This window comes from Microtus ochrogaster, chromosome 7, assembly GCF_000317375.1.
Source record: "Microtus ochrogaster isolate Prairie Vole_2 chromosome 7, MicOch1.0, whole genome shotgun sequence".
Lineage (NCBI taxonomy): Eukaryota > Metazoa > Chordata > Mammalia > Rodentia > Cricetidae > Microtus > Microtus ochrogaster.
In genome coordinates, this window is record NC_022014.1 from 57,721,733 (window position 1) to 57,741,134 (window position 19,402).

General features: G+C 44.6%; 1 protein-coding gene across 11 annotated transcripts in view; it reads right to left on the bottom strand.

Moving 5' to 3' along the window:
- Window positions 1–19,402, bottom strand: part of Tenm2 (teneurin transmembrane protein 2) — a 1,251,952-nt gene that overhangs the window by 291,878 nt on the left and 940,672 nt on the right. For all 11 annotated transcript variants that reach the window (XM_026780485.1, XM_026780490.1, XM_026780489.1 and 8 more), the window contains one exon: window positions 4,926–5,160. In XM_026780485.1, coding sequence (XP_026636286.1) covers window positions 4,926–5,160 — 235 coding nt within the window. The remainder of the gene's footprint in view (window positions 1–4,925; window positions 5,161–19,402) is intronic.

Sequence of the window (19,402 nt, forward strand, 5' to 3'; positions counted from 1 at the left end):
AGACTCACTGATACCCATTTATCATGGGTCTGACTTCTCTCTACCTTTCATGGAACTTGCCACTTTCACTTTTGGAGAGACATTTGTTGGTGCTCTGTTTCATCCTATTTAGCATTTCTGTAAGGGCAAGGCTTGCTGTGCGTGCGTGCTTGTGTGTGTGTGTGTGTGTCTAGGCTCTCACTGGCTGACACGTAGTAGGCATCCTCACAGACATTTCTAGAACGAATAATAAATGACCATCTTGAAAAAGCAACTTGCCAACTTGCTTATAACTTGATGGTGCGGATGGTTAAAATCAGGGTTTCCCGAGTTTCTGCATCTGGGAAGCTTTGCCCTGCTTAGGGATTCTCCTTGGTCACCTGCCACACAGACAGATCTGGAGAAGGCTGTCTCAGCAAAACACAGAGGGAAAGTCGGAGTCTGTCACTGAGATACCGCTACTGTTTTAGACAAGAGAAGCTGACTTCTGACACTTCCCAAGAAGCTGCCGAATAGGAAGATTCCTGACCTCGGCCCTCTCTGCAGAGAAGAATAGACAGGTGATGGGAGACAGCAGGCAGGAAGCCCTGGGGACCTGATTCTATACTGGAGGAAGATGGAGGGTGCTGATTTACTGTACGAGCTGCTCGCACTGAAGCCCTCTGTTATGTGCTTAGATTTTGTGGGCTATATGGCTCGTGGCATTGGGGGCATGATCCAATTGGTAGAATGCTTGCCTATTAAGGCTCATACATAAACTGCCTTCAATAGCAGAAATTTACATGCTGTGCTCTAATGGAACTAACATGTACATAGAGCCCTCTTTACATGATTTTTATATGTTCATTGCCTCACGTGGACAGTTCTTATTTTTTTTTTGTTGGTATCTGTGTGTGTGTTTGTGTACGTGTGCGTGCGTGTATGTGTGTAATTGAGTAGTTGATGTTGAGTGTCTTTCTCCATCACTCTGTACCTTAATTTTTGGAATGGAGTTCATCACTGAACCTGGAGTTCATGAATATGGCTAGACCAGTTGGCCATTGGGCTCCAGAGATCTGTCTGTCCCTCTGTTTCTCCAGGGACGGAATCACAAGCACATGCTTCCAGGCTTGCCTCTGACATGAACTCAGGTCTTTAGGCTCACATAGCAAACCCTTTACTGATGAACCCATCTCTTTTGCCCTGGCTCTGTTTCCCATGTCTTATATTTCTATGACTCTGTAATCAGCACTTCCAATTCTGTGTGTTGTAAGACAAACTACAAAACAATCACATGGTTCAATGAAGACTTTACAGGCCTCTTTAAGCTGGGTAGGGACACCGACATACAATGCTGAGAGGCAAGGGCCTGTCCCCACTGGTTTAAAAAAAAAAAAACGCTGGGATTTGGCTGAGCATCTCTAGGGATGGCAGGATGCCTGTTCATTACCTCCAAAGTATGGAGCTCGTCCATCACTCCGAGAAGCTGGAATGAATGAGGGGGAGGTCATGGAGCTGCTGGTAAATTTCCATTTTGTTTTCTCAGTTAGCGACTACCTCACAATGGGCCTCTGGAACAGCTTGCCTTTAGTGGTTCTTTCTCTAGGACATGATTATCTGAGTCTTCTTTAGTATTGATGAGGTGTGGTGATCCTTGCAGGGCATCAAGTCCCTACAAAGGACTCCCACACCTGCTATCATACCCCCGAGGATAAGAAAATGATGCTTCCTAGATCTCACCTTTTCAGCATTTGAATGAGTGAGTTCATTTAGCTCTCAGTTGTTAACGACAATATAAAAAAAATGGTGGTCATGGGAACAAATGATCCACAATTGGGATTGGATATTCTCTATTTTTCTACTTGGGTTGTGTGGGACCTTAGAGAGGGGTGAGTACAATTTATTCATGACCTATTCAGTATCTAACATTGCTCTTGGGAATTCAGAACCTATCTGATAACAAGAGAGAAAATTAACATTGTTTTAAAAAGAATAAATAGGCTTGTTTCTGTGTAAAATTTCCTTTCCCTTCCGCTTTCCTTTTTTAAGGTTGGGCCAGTGAAACCACCGATACATTGAAATTATATGCTGTACAGATTCTTGTTATTTGTTTAATTTTATTTGTTGTGTAAGTGTATGTGTGTGTGTGTGCATGCACATTTGTGGGTGTGCATGCATTTGTGAGCAGAAGCCAGGTGTTGATGTTGGGTATTTTCCTTAACTGCTCTCCTCCGCCTTAGCTTTTGAGACCTGGGATTGCTGCATTGTCCGCTGGGCTGAGAAGTCAATGAGTGTCAAGGTCTTCCTGCTTCCTCACATCCCACCTCCAGCACTGGCCTTGCAGCTATGTGCTACCGTGCCTGGCATGTCCCAGGAGCATGAGGGTTTTCAACTCTGACCCTCACGCTTGTGCAGTAACTGTGCCAACTGAGCCATCTCCCCGGCTCTTGATTGTTTTGGTGTTAAGAATTGACCTCAGCCTTGCATAAAACAAGGTCAGTCTTCATTCACTGAGCTACCCTTCCAGGGCAGAATATCACAGGTTCTTAAAGTATTATGGCTTAATGCTAAGGTTTTTATGTGCAGTTCCCGTACATTCAAGTTCTTTGCATTTAGATCTGTGAAGGTTGAAGTTGACTTGATTTCTGGGAGTCTTCCCAGTCCCTGGACAGACATTCTCAGTCCCTGATCTTTGGATCTGGAACACACTGAACAAAGAACATCCAGGTGCTGCTTTCACCTCTCTTTTCTTTTCAGACAGACTTCAAGGTTTTGGAGATCCTGCCTACGGGCAGAGTTCGTCTGTAACTTGCCTTTTCCAAGGACATCATGGAAGACTCCCAGTCCTTGGAGGAAATGCTACTTGTGCAAGGGCTCTGTAGAAGTACTCTAGAGAGCGGTGGGCAGGTGCTGAGAGAGCCTACCTCAAGACAGTGGTAAGTGACCCACTGCTTTTGTGGGTCCTTTCGGTCATGTGCTCAACAAGGAGATCTTTTCTTCTAAGTGATTCTTGACAACAAGTCTCCTGGGAAACCAACCAATTTCATCAGCAGCTAGGAGGCATATTTATATGGATCCTTTTGAATATTTTTATTTTATGTTTTTATGACATGGATGTTTTATGTGCATGGTTATCTGCCTGCATTCCACATACATGCCTTTGTATATGTCCTTATAACCAAGAGGAGAGTATTTCCAAGCAGCGGCTGGTGGATCTGACCCTGTAAATTGGACAATCTAGCATGCAAGACAAAGGCTTATGATTGTCCACCCAAACAAACATCTCCCACCTTTATTGTGGGGGCATCACGAGGGTGCTGCCAGGTTCCCTCACAACTTATTGCCCCAGGGAAATCACAGACCTACTGCAGGAAGGTTCCTTTACATCTAGATTCCACATCTCTGAAGAAGACATAATAATCATCCCTTTAGACCTTGTCAGATGGCTTTCTGACTCCACTAAGATAAAGTTGGAATGTATTAATGCACATATAAAAATGCATATTCAATCATACAGGAAATGCACAATAAAAGCTTAATACCAATGGCAATCAGGCAGTCACACATCTTTCTCCCCTGTTCTCTCTCTAATCTCTTTCTACCCAGAAACTATTTCTCATATATAGTCATCTAGTAACATAAAATGAGACTGATCACAAACTCCAGAGTGGCTCATAAACACCAAGAGACTAAACAGAAAAATTTCATCTAGCTTGGTTGACCAGTAGCCTCTGCCATAGCTCTTAGGATTGTTGCATTAGTGCAGAAGGTAATAACTCTCTATTCTGTATAATCCATGGATAGCACTCTTACGCCTCGACATCTTTTACGCTTTAAAGATTAGGGCTGAAGACATAGATGAAAACCATGAGTTAATTGCCAGAAAATGAAATGGAAGTGTGGTGTGAGCACAGGAGCCGGGGTGCCCCATCTACCAGTGCTCAAGCTCTTGCTCTTTAAACTTGAGAGACGCCCTAGATGAGCAACAGCTCCAGATGTTACCGCTGTCTCAATTGCTTCCAGCTGTGTGTGGAAAATCCACCAGCCACAACCAGAAACACTGTGGATTATTTGTCTTCTTCAAACCTAAATTATTAAAGTTTAAAACTGACTTGAGAATGTCCTGCAGAGACCATACAAATGGGTGTGTTGGTAGCTCTTTCGGGGAAGCAAACAACTGGAGTGCACAAAACAAGAAGGTGTCTGGGGATGGAGCCCCAAGGCTCTGGGTATCACAGACCCAATCTCCTCATGGCTTTCCCTGTCAATTGTCTTGTCTACCACACTGTGTCCCCAGGATCTTCTTTAAGCTTACTGAGGAATGCAAAGGTTTCAGAAGCCCAGAAGGGAAAGCGGGCAAGGGACCGAAGCAGAGAAAAACAAAACCGAGCCAGACCTGGGAATAATTTCCGGATTCTCCCTTCCCAATACAAGTACCTCCCCACTTTGCTGTTTGTTTTTTTTTTTCCACATCCCTGTTTGCCCCAGAGCCATCAAGCTGTTAGTGTGCACAGGAGGGAGTGGGCCAGCAGGTTGGATGAAATATAAATTAAAATTAGACTTCTGTCAGTCTGGAACCGGGGATTGTTTCCAAGGTCTCCCCAAACACTTAATTTCAAATGAGTCTTCATTTATTACTTCAAGAAAGGCCAAATGCATAATTTATCAGCTGCATTCAGTCAATATACCTTTATAAGCATGTTTCCCATGAGCCTTTGAGTAAAACTATGTTATGCTAATTCTATTAGTTGGGTACACAAAAGCTGTATAAGAAAGTAAACAAGCATTAAAAGGGGACACATGTGAACAAAGAAATACTGATCAACCTACTGTCCAGGGTCAAATTACCAAGGGACAAGGAGGCATTACACTTGTCTCCTTATGCTGACAATGTCTCTCCAACAAGAGCTAAGAGCCACCCAGGGCCAGGTGACTCGGGTGACTTAGAGTAGGGGGAAGGAACTTACCGAGTCTCCAGCGGCACGTTACTATTCAGCACCCAGCTGTCCTGAAGCTGAACGGACTCCGGTGTGGTGGCCAGGTCATTGGGTGCTGGAGCTGGGGCGTGGATTTGGCTCCGCCGATTAGTCAGGGAGTTCCTGTTGAGGGAGTTGGCCGACGAGTGGTGATGGGACAGCGTGTGGTTGTGAGGGGGTGGCAAAGGGGGCCTCAGAGTTGACTGGCTGTGGTGGTTCGGAGGGCCTGGAAGAGAGGAAGGAGAAAGAGCCATCAGAACCTGCAGACTCCAGTCTCAGGAACTCTGCACCTGTGGGGTGGGGTTTACAGCCAAAGGCCCCAGGTCCCTAGTGACTGCAAACCACAAACCAGAGGTTACAGGTGGGGCTTCCGAGAACACCCCAGGGTTATCAGTCACAAACAAATACTGTGCTTTGATTTGTCTTTATTGATATGCACCAATTAGAGAGCACAGAGGGTCGAGGCTAGAAAAACCAACTGGATAAGGGAAGGATGGTCCCTGGAATTATCTGATAATTGCAATGGAAGCGACAATATTCTCAAGGCTGGTTTGGTTTGTGACAAGTTTTTATTCCCTTTCTTGGTAAAAACTTAAAGGCCTAGGTTCTGTGAAACAAAAAAGAAACCAATCCAGCTATTCTTGTAGAAATGGAAGATACAATAATGGTTGCAAGAGGCTGTACAGGAGGGAGGGCACAGAGAGTTACATAGGAAGACCAAGCTTTGGGGTTCTACTACAATAGTAGAGTCATTATAGTCAACAATAAAGTGTATTTACCACTACAGGATGGTCTCTTGAATGTTTCATCGAAGAGAAGTGCAATGTTTCAGGCGGCAGGGATGCTAACTGCCTGGATTTGATCACCACACAGTGCATTGAAACATCACTTCGCACAATTGTTGTGTGTCAATTAAACACGGTTACGGGGCCAGGGAGCTGGCTCAGTGGGTGAAGTGCTTGCTGTGTAAGCATAAGGATCTAGATTTGGATTCCCAGAACACATGTAAAGCCAGACACAACAGTGTCCTTCTCCAACCATAGCCTTTCTACGGTGAGATGGGAGGCAGTGGAAAGGGAATTCCTGGAAGGTCTCAGGGCAGCGAGCTTAGCGTATATAGCCGTGACCATCAAAAGACACTGTCTCAAACAAGGTGGATGGGGAGAAGTGATACCAGAGGTATGGAATACACACACACACACACACACACACACACACACACACACACACACGGCGTGACTCTGCATTGAAATCGTGGTAGTGACTAGGTAGGAAAGTGGATAGGATTGAACTGGAGTAGTTGGAAGTGTTCTTCAGAGACTCCAGGTCAGTGTTACCATAACTTAAGGCAAACATGTCTCTTAGCTGAGTAGGGGACCCTGAAGAGGTGTACTTTTGGATGAAGTTTCCTGGGTTTTTAAGAAGCCGACAACTCAAAAACAAATAGGTAGATACATGAATAGGTATAAAAACATATACATGCTTGTATGTGTTTCCTTTTTCTTCTTTCTTTCCTTCCTTCCTTTTTTTTTTTTTTTTGAGAGTCTGCCAGCCCTCTCTATTAGGTTGAGAGCTCCTTTCCACTGTGAGATGACCCCAGGACAGAGTCAGCAGAGGGCTAAGAGAGATGTTTTGAAACCATGATCCTGGCTCCAAATCATATCTCATCTTGCAAATACTGAAATCCCCTCTCTTTGCAGGGAAAATGCTCACATGAGATCTCTGTCACTGGAAAGGTCCCTGTGTAAATACCTTTACTCAGGATAGCCCTGTCCAGGGTTTTCGTAGCCACCGATTCTTCGTGGGCACAATGTGGTATTTTAAACATAACCAAAGCAAAAGTGGTTTACTCTTGAGATGTAAGCCTATAATTTCCTTTTAATAGATGCTGAAACATGACTTTTAATTCATGTACTTGAGAAAGTCTATTTTTTTTTTTGAAGCCTCCAGTTAGTGTTGGCAACTCACCAGGTGACTGCTGAGCCTTGTCATTTCGGCCCCTGCCAACTTTGAAAATCCCCAGCCCCTGCCGTCCTGGCTCTAAGAAGTTGGCTCAAGTCTTTTAAACAAGCAATTTGACACAAATTTCAACTACTTGTCTCCTTATGTGGCCAGGCTACATCTCCAAAAGGTGTAATCTACATTCTGGGGTTCCTGTGAAGCATTCTGTGGGAAAGACAACATGTCAAAAAAGATACTAGGTTTGGAGCCACTGGCACCAACGAAAACAGAAAAGGGAAGGACAGAAGAAAACTGCTCCTTGAAGTTAGTATCTCTGGGTTGAAATTACTTGGGAATTTTTTTTTTCTAATGTTCAGAAAAAAAAAAAAGACAACTAAAGCTAAAACCCAGTGGGAAATGCCAAGGTACAGTTGTATAGATTTTAAATCGTGTCCTCTAAATGAACCTGTAATTCATGTTTTACATTAGGCAGCGGTGACACTTTAAATACATCTTCGGTGGAGTTTCATAGCTGTAGCAGGCTATTACATATGCCGCCATTGTTGTCTGACTAGTAATGTATTATTACGTCGTTATTTAGCATTTATCTGTCTCCTATTAGTGGGGAGAGGTGGGAAAGGGGCAAAATGATGTAATAATGGTCTCTCAGAAGCACTCTCCAGCCCCTCACACAGGGTTAATGAATTCTCATGCCTTTCTTTCTCCCCTCTCAACTCCCATCCAAGTGCTCTCATTATTCCCCATTACTTAGGCAATTAAGAGACTTGCCTGGGGAAGATGAGGAGCACAGGTGAGAATCCACTCTCCCTGCTCCGAGCCCTAACTTTCTGTCTTCCTCTGCCCCCGGCTCCCACCCCCAGCACCCTGGACCACACACTCTTTCCGAGTACAAAGAGGCCAAGTGAGGAATGTAATTCCCTGAAAGAGTTCCCAGCCCGTCCTGCTTCCTGTCTGCTCACCCCAGCAGAGATTGCCTCTTCTAGCTGTGTGGCCTTTGCTTCACTGCCCATCTGTGCTAGGAGTGGGTGGAATTCCTGTGGTTGTGTGTGTGTGTGTGTGTGTGTGTGTGTGTGAGGTCTCCAGAGGGTGATGTCTGGGGCAAGGGGAGAATGAGTTTGGCTGCTACATGGTATGATCCAAAGATGCTAGGCAATGAGCATCCATATTAATTGGAAGAGAGGTCAAGAGTCTATTCTGTTTACCTGAAAGGAAGGCTTCGAACTTTCTGGAAAAAAAAAAAAAACCAGAGAAATAAGAGTAGGGAAAGCTGAAAGAACACTCAGTTCTTCATTCGCTTTACCCTCCTGTGAAGCAATATGTTAGTTCACTGCGAGGAGATTACTGATAAGAATGGAAACAAAAATTATCTGGCACCTCCCTGATGAAAAATACTTGCTACTGGTGCTCACTTCCACAATGTTGACCGGAGTTGCTCATGTGTCCATCTATCAGTGGCCATATTTTCAGCTAGGTGCGCAAGATCAAAAAAATAATGATAATGCACAGAGTGGTTATGCTACCACCAGGGAACACAGAGTGATGAGACAATGGGTGGGATGGCCATTGAGCTGGAGGGCAAGGGAGAACAATCTGGAGAATTAGATTTGAAGGTTGAGCCTACTGCTTTCTAGTTGCAGAAAGCGGAGTATGCTACTCCCTTTTAATCCTCAAATTCTCAGTTTTACCCATGTGCCAAGGGTGGAACGCAGCAATGATGACCCACTAAGATCACTGTGGATGTGAGAAAGGACAAAGGCTCTCAGTGGTTTCTCTAGTATGCCATCAACCCTAGTGATCATCTAATACAGCAGTGGCCTTTGCTGTCCCTTGTTTCTGATTCTTCATTCTGCTGTTTTGGTGACTCTCAGTTTGACCTGGGGCACCTTGTGATCGCTGTGGCAAATGTCCCTCTGATGAGTCCAAGGCATCTTCTGTAGTCACCAGGGTTCATCATGGACATTCTGGGATTTGCTGCCTGGGAAGGTTTTCCATTTGCTAAGATTCAAACAATGACTGTACTATCAGCATGCTTTCTTGCTCTCCAGCACACTCAAGAACAGAAGAAGCCCTTCTCTAAAGTGATGGGCAGCTCCGCTCTAGGATGAAACACAAAGGAGGAAACCAGCCTTCTAAGAGAACCATGACGTCCACTCTTAGGTTACATTTATTAGGTTAGCTGGTTGTACATATTATTGATGCCTCTTCTAGAACCCGAGTGCAAGATTACACAATAACACAATTTAAATACAAATAACTGTATCTGGTGAGTGCTTATAGAGTGGCAGCCTGCCGAATGCGCCCCTTGTGGGCAAAAGGCTAGTGTTACTGAAGCTTTGTGCTGATGAGTTACAAGGCACCTGATGAGCTTAGACTGAGACCCTGGAAGGCCCAGCCGGGGCTACACAGAAACACTGTCTCAAAAGTAGATGTATCACCACCATCATTATCATCATTATCATCATGAACAATGAGAACCAGAAGTTATTTTTAGGTTCTGCATGACCAATCACCATTGGAAAAAGGAACTGTTGTAGTGGGTCCTTATCAAGGCCTAACGAAGTTGAATGGCCTAGGAAAACTAAGTGGATTTTCAGGAACGATGCTTCCCATATGTGTAAACCCTGTCCTTGTCTGCTCTGTGGCAGCATAGCCCGGGCTGCTGCAGTTTAGACTTTTCATGGGACACTTGTCGTTGGTTGACTGGGACACACACAGCAGCTCTTTGCTTTGCCCTAGGTGCTTCTGGGTTGACTGATGAAGAAGAAAGCAGCCCTTCTCCGAGTCCCGTTCGTTCCAAGCTGCCTCTGCCGACTGAGATCTTGGCACATCTGTTCCCTCGTTTGTTGACTTTGGCAAAGCTGCCCAAACACATGTGGAGGCAAGCAGCAACCCACACTTCAGATAACATTAAGGAAGAATTTTTTTAAGGCTAGGTAAACTAAGGAAGTAAATGGTTACTGATTGGCTATTGTTACTGTAACTCTGCTTATATAAACAGCTGAGGGAGTCAGGCTGGGACTGTTCTTGCCCCGGGGAGAGGGTACGGAGGTGTGGAAGGGCAGGGACCAATGAAGACAGCCTTGTCTTGCCTTATAGTAACTACCAATTTTTCTTGGTGATTAAAAAGGATGATAAAGTGCATGCAAGAAAAAAAAACCGGGAAGTAGGGGCCTGCCTAAGTGCTGATAGATCGCTCATTCTGGTGCTGACATGCCCACGGTTCGTCTTAAGTATTGCATCCTCCTCAGACCCTGGCATGATAAATTAACTAAGAACTCTCTGCCTTGTACACATCCACCTCTCCTGAGCATGCTGAATCCTGACAACAACTTGAAGATGCTAGAAGTAGGGACGGTCTTGGCAGACTTTGGAGTGTTTGGTGGATGCAAACTGGCACGGGACACTGTTCGTTCTGACCCTGTAAGGGAGCCAGGGAAGTGAGGGTGAAGATTTCAAAGCACAACAGCCTACGGTTAGGACTAAGAAAGGAAAGTGGATTGAACTGGAAGACAACTGCGCTGGCCGTGGGCCGTGAGTCTACTTGTTCATGTGCTAGATACTTAGCTAGCCCCTGAAAAGCTACATTCTGCATTTCCAAGTCTGTGTCTTTATCTGTAGAATGGGCATCATGAGCTTCCCTATCTTATATGACCATTAAGAAAATTATATGAGATACTGTCAGTTGGAGCCTTGGACCAGCAAGATGGTTCAGCAGCCAACCGTGATGACCTGAATTTAAGCCCTAGGATCCATATTGTTGAAGGAGAGAATTGATTTCTGAAAGTTGTCCTCTGGCAACCCCCACCCCAATACATACAATAAAACAAGTAACGTAACCCCATTCTTGGCATTAGCAAGCTACTAATACATATTATGATAAATACATGTGATAGATTTCATATAACCAGTGATACTGACAATGGCAATAGAAACTACAGAAACTTAGGCTCTCTGAGAAATCAAGAGCACTTCCTGGGACTCTGGCTTCATTGCCCAGCTCTTTGAGCTGGCAGATCTTAGAGGGAGGTACCTAGTGAATTCACAGAGGCAAAACTCCTAAGCCCAGGCCCTGCTGACTTTAAATACAGCCTGTAGATGAGCAGCCTGTGAGTGTGGCATGGCCCCTGGCTGTGACAGAGAGTCCCAAGACTGTAGCTCTGACTTGGGACTTGGAACGATTCATTTCCATATTCAAAACAAGTGTTGCTACTGACAACAAAATGATAACATTGATTGAGGTTGCTGTGAATGTAGGCCCCCTTGTGTTGGTGCTGAGCCAGATGCTAGACATATATGATTCCATTGTATGGCAACTCACTGTTGTAGGGTATATAGCACATCATCGCCATGCTACAGATACAGCGAGGGAAGCTCAGAGCAGAAGCCATATACCCACAGTCACACAGCTTAGTAAGCATCACAGAAGGCATCTGATTCCAGGTTTTCTTCCTCTCCCAGGCATGCACAATGGGCCATAAGTCTGGAGCACGTTCACAAGGCAAGGGACTAGACCCCAGCTCTGATACTGTGTACCTAGCCATACAGAAGGAACATCTAGCTTGACTCAGTTTGTATGCATATACGCCTAAATGGCAGTCAAATCTGTGAGACTTTGGAGAGAACCTCCCTCCCCCACCTCCTGCACTGCGTCTTCCTGCAGCTCCTGTCAGGAGAAATAGGACAGAACCACCAAGTTGCAGAGCACACTCCTTTTGTGCTCTCCCCAAAGGCCCCTCCCAGTTCTCCCGCTCTGGGCTCCATCCCCAGCCTGAGTGATGAGCAGCAATTAGGTCTACAGAGGCAGAACCAAGGGCAAGCTCTGTCCTGGCTCGTCCTGCCCTGTTCTGACCCACGGCACTCGGCCAACCCCCTAGGGACAGATGGATGGCGGGATCATCCAAATCCAGCCTCCTCCTGTGTTTGCCAAGAGATTTCCTGATTTGTCTCTAAATATAGGGTAGTTGGGGTGCTGAGCTTGCCCCCTCCTTCCTCACGTTAGCATTTGCAGAATGATTTACCCCTTAAGAATGGACGTGCATTTTCTATTCCAGACCCATGTGTGTGGTCCTCCTGCCTTTCTAGGGCAAGCAAAATCATCAGCATTACTGCATGGATCTGTACACTGGTGCTGCAAGCTGGGGCCACAGCTCCTCAAATGGAGGAGGGGGCAGGAAGAAGAACGAAGTAAGCTTTTCAGGCTCGCAGCACCAACTTTGGTTAGTGCCTCTCTGCATGGGGGACACACTGTCCCATATGAAGGGTGATAACCTTGCTGGAAGGGTTCCCTCAGCCTGAGCAGAGGACCAGAGATGGCAGGGGCTGTGAACATGTATAGGAAATGATTGCGTGAAATATATGTAAAAACCATGATGAGTGCGTTTGTGCTCTGTGTCAACAGATCAACGTCATGCAGCAGAAGCATGGGATGTGCTGCCATGAGAAGCTATCGTCTGCAGACTTAGAAAGCAAAGCTTCGTCTGTGCTCCCATTACTCATGAGTGAGTAGGTTGGAGGGCCAACTGCAGTCTCTAAGAAGGAGGGAGTGCACATGTTCAATAAGTGTGGCTTGTGTGCTTAGATTCTTACACAGGCCATCTCAACACAATTGTCTGGAAGTGGGCACTGATCTCTACTTTAAGGCTAAGGCAACTGAGGGGCAGGTTGGTTCAGTGACGTAAGTCTCCCCCCATCATGTGTCACGAACTGTGACATACCTATGCCATTTCTGGGAGGTGGCTTTTCACATTGAATACATCTTCGTTACAAACCCCAGTGCATGGCTCTATATTCTCTTGGGGCTCTCCCGTGTCCCACCCTGCTACACGAACTATTCCAGGAACCGGGTCTGTCTCTCCTATTTCAAATGCCCAGTATGGGGACACAGTGTCTGATAGAGTCAGTGCTGGTTGAAGTGGGGGACAACAACAGAGTCCCTAGGGAGTTATATTTGGAGGGTGTCATTGGAGAGGGATCAGGGATCTCTCAGCATTGACTGCTGGACTCAGCGGCAAGTCTTTAATTTTTCTCATAGCTATTTCCAGGGAGGTCCTGTAACAGAGAGGTAGCAGGATAGGGGAAAAGGTGACCCTGAACCCCTTTGGCCTTGTTTTGGGATGTTTGTTCTTTGTTCTGCCTGGTCACCGCTTGCTTCCAAATAGCCTAACTAAGCTATAATAATACAGAGTTCTTTTAAATGTCTATATTTCTTCAGTACATTTACTAAGATGTGCAACAACTCTGGTCTCTAATTTCAGAACACCCCTTAGCAATCCCTCCCTCCCTCTTGCTCTCTTCTCTCCCCTTTCCCCTCAGGGAGTCTCTGGAAATATCAAATCTTTTTTTTTTTTTTTTGGTCCTATAAATTTGCTTTTACCAGACATTACATGAGAATGAAGATTCCCTCTGGCTTGTAAACCATGATGTCTGGTATCTTGTTTGTGGCAGAGCCCTGTTGGAGTCCATCAAAATTAGATCTCAGATGGATACAACTTTCACGACCCACAGTACCTTTCCCCTAAGAGATGAAATGGCCTCCGCTAAAGCAAGTTCCTTGGGATGATTTGTGTCAGGGCCCTTGATACTATTAATACTTTTCGGATAGAGCCTGTATTGGCCCCTGGAGAGTCAAAGGGATGGTGAGAGTTTAAGAAGAAACCTGTGGTTTGTTCTAGTGGATGGACATGGGCATGTTGAAAGAAGAGGACCATTGTTGCTCAGTCCAAGCCCAGTTGGGTACAGGCAAGGGACTTGTAAGACAGGGGAAGGAGAACCTTGGCTTGGGTGCCCAGGCAACAGCTGTCAGGCGCTAAGTGGTTGATAAGGAGTCCTAATGGTTCTGGGGTCAACCTGCCCAGAAAGGTGAAGCTCTCACATAGACAGGTCTAAAGGGACTTGAGTCCCAGCTGCCCAATCATTTTATCATGTTCCATACTCAGTGTTTACTTGGCCCAACTCACCAGGAAAGTATTCCTGATGATAAAGTCAGCTTCACTGGATACCAAACCTATACACTCACATGCATGGACATACAGACATAAAGACCTGCAGACACACAGACACACACATACAGAGACGGACAGAGAGACACACATACAAACACACAGACACTAGAAATCCTCGAGCAGAACCTTTCTAAAGATGCCATTTTATTGCCAAGTTCCATCTAAGCAGAGTGTATGTGAGCATTTCCATAAATCTACATTACCCTAGGTATTTGGAGCTCCTCTGGGAGAGAAAAGTCTATCAGTAGAAAGTAATGATTTTGGGCTTTTCAATTGCCCTAAGGATCTTGACAATACTATTAAGACCCATGAGCTCCCTGTCGAGAAGTTTAGGAGTGAAATTATTAATACGCCCAAACGTTGTGTTGATTGTTGCGCCGCAGCAGAAAATACTCTCCCTGTTATCTGACCGGCATTATCACTCTCGTAAGCAGAGAATTGCATCGAAAATGTAAACTCCTCTCGTCCTAGCTCTTTCAATAGTGTTTCGAGGTCTTATTGGAAAATAAACTGGGAATAATTTGGATATTTCCCTACCTATGGAACATAATATTTTCCAAAGGCCCAACTATTTTTAAGGTGTGTGTGTATGTGTGTGTGTGTGTGTGTGTGTGTGTGTAGACCCTCACAGTAGAATTCTTTTCCATTAAGCTAAAGTGTTTGATTATATTTTCTGTGGGGTAGATTTCCTCCCCTCCCTCCTTAACTCTCATCCTACCCCTCCCTCCTTCCCTCCTTCCCTCCCTCCATCCCTTCCTTCCTTCCTTCCTTCCTTCCTTCCTTCCTTCCTTCCTTCCTTCCTTCCTTCCCCCTCCCTTCTTTCCTCCCTCCTTCTCATCCTCTCTCTTATTCCCTCTCTTCCTTCCTCTTCTTTCCTATCCCCCACCACATTCGTTCCGTGAATACAGTAAGAGGACCAGAATAAAGAGACAACACAATATGACTACAACCGGAGCCGCTGGTGAACACGGGTGGGAACAGGCTCTAATCTCTACCATTCAGGGGCAGCAAAAGTGAAGCGCCCCAGTTAAATGGCAAGGATAGGGGATAAAGGATCCTGGAGCATTTTCACTTCAAAGCTCAGCAGAATTATTTACTATCTGGGTGACCTTTTCCCCAAATCTCTCCTGGTACATGCCTTATAGGGCAAGAGAACAAAAGTTGCTCCATACTATATAAACAGAAGTCCGCTGAATGTCAGCCCATGGAAGGCGTCTCTTTTCTTGTCAAGGGACAGCTGATGTCATGGGAGGTATAGGACTAGTGATGGAGACATTTTAGAAACACTTTTTCAATCTTCAGAACAGACACACACACACACACGCACGCACGCACGCGCGCACGCACGCACGCACACACGCACACACTGAGAGTCAGAGCAAGAGTTTACCCCATACAAAGAACTGAGTGCTTCCTGCGCTTTCTGAAGCCTCATCCATTGCCGGGGACCCCTTGGCTGAAATGCTGTTAGTGAGTGCCCTTTGGGGTTTGCTCATGATTGATTGATTATTGGTTTCTTTCAAAGCTGTCTTGGAGTTGTTTACATCTTCCAATTAAAGTGGCTCAGGGCTCCTCTGGTGCTCATGGCCCTTCCTATGGACCTTGAGTGGAAGCACCCAGCAGCTGATCAGAGAATGTAAGAAAGCCTACCCCAGCCCAAGTGTCCGGCATATTCACAGCCAGAGAAGCAAACTGCACCAAATGGGAGGCCTATGTGTTGTGAAGCCTTTCTTTTTGTTGTAGGAAGATGAGCTGATGCCCTTATGACCAGAGGCTCTGCTGCGGGGTTCTAGCCCCTGTTCATGAATACAGTGCTAGGGTTCCTTCAGTTTTTAAGTTCAGAGACCTTAATTTAAACCCCCAAACACGGAAACCTTCAGAAGCAATTACAAGGGATACCCTTCAAGATATTGGGGTATGCGATCACTTTGAAACAGATCACTGAAGGCACGGGAGTGAATGCTCAGTACCGACAGGTGGGGCTATATGAAGAAAGTTCCCATCCAGCAGAGGAAATGACCAGCAAACACAGTCCACAGGGGGACAGGAAATCTCTACCAGCTACGCACTAGACAATGAGCTAATATCCAAAATTTACAAAGATTCACATAAGCTAAATATGGAGGGAATAAAACTGAAAAACAACAAACAGACAAATGAACTGAATAGGCAGTTTTTATAAAAAAAAAAAAGATTTCTGTCCGGTGCTCCAATGTAGGTCTCTGTCTCTGTCTCCTTTCATCGCCTGAAGATTAATATTCAGGAGGATGCCTATATGTTTTTCTTTGGGTTCTCCTTCTTATTTAGCTTCTCTAGGATCACTAATTATAGGCTCAATGTCTTTTATTTATGGCTAGAAACCAAATATGAGTGAGTACATCCCATGTTCCTCTTTTTGGGTCTGGCTTAACTCACTCAGGATAGTGTTTTCTATTTCCATACATTTTTTATTTGCATGCAAAATTCAAGAAGTCCTTGTTTTTTACTGCTGAGTAGTACTCTTATATGTATATATTCCATACTTTCTTCATCCATTCTTCCGTTGAAGGGCATCTAGATTGTCAGGGTCCAAATCAGGAGCAGAAGGAGAGAGAGCACAAGCAAGGAACTCAGGACAGCGAGGGGTGCACCCACACACTGAGACAATGGGGATGTTCTATCAGGAACTCACCAAGGCCAGCTGGCTTGGGTCTGAAAAAGCCTGGGATAAAACCGGACTCGCTGAACATAGCGGACAATGAGAACTCAAGAACAATGGCAGTGGGTTTCTGATCCTACTGCACGTACTGGCTTTGTGGGAGCCTAGGCAGTTTGGATGCTCACCTTACTAGACCTGGATGGAGATGGGTGGTCCTTGGACTTCCCACAGGGCAGGGAACCCTGATTGCTCTTTGGGCTGACGAGGGAGGGGGACTTGATTGGGGGAGGGGGAGGGAAATGGGATGCGGTGGCTGGGAAGAGACAGAAAACTTTAATAAAAAAATAAATAAATAAATTAAAAAAAAAAGAAAGGAAGGAAGGAAGCAAGGAAGGAAGAAGGAAATACACATATGACCAACAACTATTTTAGAAAAGTGTTCAACTCAATTTTCATTTCCATGATGCACGGAAATGCAAATTGAAACGACTTTGAGCTATCACCCTAGCCCAGCCAGGGTGGCTGTCATCAACACACCTGACAGCAGATATTAGGGGTGAGGAGAGAAAGGAACCCGTATTCACTGTTGGTGGGGGTGCAAATGAATGTGGCCATTGTGGGAAAATATTCAACCACGCAGTTGTTTCCCCTCTGTATTTATTGCTGCTTCATCCACCGTTTCAGAGAATTGGAATAAACCTAATTGCCCATCAGCAGATGAATGGATATTGGGCCGCTGCTCATCTCTAAGGAAAAATTAAGTTAAAAGTTTGCAGGAAAATGGATGGACTTCGAAGGTATAATACTGCGCATGGTCACATGATCTCAGAAAGAAATAAACTGCAGGTTCTCTCTCATACCTGTAATCTAGCCAATAATATACGTATCTCTGTAAATAAATACATCCTGGGTCCAGTATAAAATGGAGAAAACAGAGCGAGAAGGATACATATAAGTGTATGAGGAAGGACCGAATGCAGAGAATGGGCACGAGTTACCAAAGAGGCTAAAAAATGAATTATTTTACTCTAGTTCTAATGTGCACCTTTTATTTTCATGGTGGATAAATAAATAAAATATAGCCAATACTAAAAGTGCAAACTTTAATGTGGCACTTTGCAGCTTCCGTTTGGAATGCCTACCTGAACTATAGAGAAATTCACTGAATTGTAGAGAACTGAAATTAACAATTCAAGTGTGTGATATTTTTATTTATTTACAAAAATCTTAATAAATCTTATTTATTTGATAAATTTATTAATATTTTTATAAATAAACTTAGTAAGTAAATCTTACTTATTTAAAATTATTTATTAAATAAATCTTATTTATTTGATAAATTTATTAAGATTTTTATAAGTAAATTTATTAAATAAATCTTACTTATTTTTTAAAAATAATCTTAACAACAAAAGAATACTACTGGTGGCTCTAGCTTTGCCTGGAGATTGTATTCAGGGTTCAGATGCCTAACCTCTGTCTCCTCCTCCTCTGTCAAAGGATCCATCATCAAGAAGGGCTTATTCAGAGAAACAACCAACACACCCAAAGCTCTTAGAAGACGCCTGTAGGAACAGCGGGGCACACCTAGGGAACACCCACATTTGTTGACTTCTGCCTAGAACATTTCATTCTTTCTCGACAGAGTAAATAAGGATGCTGATGGCTCAGAACCTGTGCCTCAAAAAAAAAGATCATCATTTCTGTGGCTTAAAAAAAAACTTTGGTTGCTAAATTTCTCTAGTCCAAATAACGCTACTAACAACAAGAGATTCTTTTGTTTTCAACTAATGAATTACAGCGAGTGGCTGCAGATCTAACGGAATATTAAAATGATAATGTGCTTGGGTTTTTCCACATTTTCAGCTTACATGTGCTAACTAGAAAGTCATCAGAAAGCAAGCCATCTTGCAGCACAGGTCTCTGAGGAGTGCTCATGTTGCTGTGAAAACCAGCAAGAGAAAGGTGGAGGTTTCCTTTCTTTCCTTTCGTGTGGCTAGGCCCCGCTCAGCTTGAGTCCCTCTTTGGTGAGACAAGCCCATGGTGGAATCCAGACCTGCCACTCTCTTTGGTTCACTTCAGAGCCACGCTGGTTGCTCTGTCATTACAACCCACTGCTGAGCACCTCACTGATGGCCTGAGCTGTTCATCACATTTAGATGGTCTAAGTCATGAATTAGCAATTTGTTTCTCAGGGCTTCTTGCGTTACGGAAACAGCCTAGTATTTATCACCTCAAATGGGATCATTCTTTACTCCATAATGTGGAGAGCGAGTCATCCTTCACGTGAAGTAATCAGATTTGGAGGAGAAAAATAATTGCCATTCCTAACACTGCCTATTGGACGCTCTAACGGTGTGGTCCGGGAAGGGGTTTCTTGATCAGAGGATATTTGATTGAGACCTGAAGGGTAAAGGGAGAGCCATTCTACCGTTGGGAAGAACAATGCGTAGGCAGAGGAAGTGGGAAAGAACAGTCATTTCAAACCTGACTGTGCATAAAGACTGCACGGAATCCAGCCTAGCTTTGTCTCTTCCACTTAGTTTCAAGCCTTTTCTGCAAGAAAGCATGGACGCAAATAAGAAAGGGCCCAGATCCTCATGGCCTCTGCCTCGGGCCTTTTGCACTTGCCAAAGCCTTAGCCTTGGGGATCCAGATAATTGAGTAACTCTTTCCTAGTCTGCATGTCTGAGCTCAGATGTCACCTTGAAAGATACCCCCAGGAGCCCTCTTGTCCCCCTAACTTTGTTTCCTCTGTCTCTGATGTACATTAGCATCAATAAAAAAGCATCTTTTGGCACTAGAAAGTAAACAACACGAAAGTAAAGCTACTATTTTATTCTGTCTGGAATCCATGATCCTGGAAT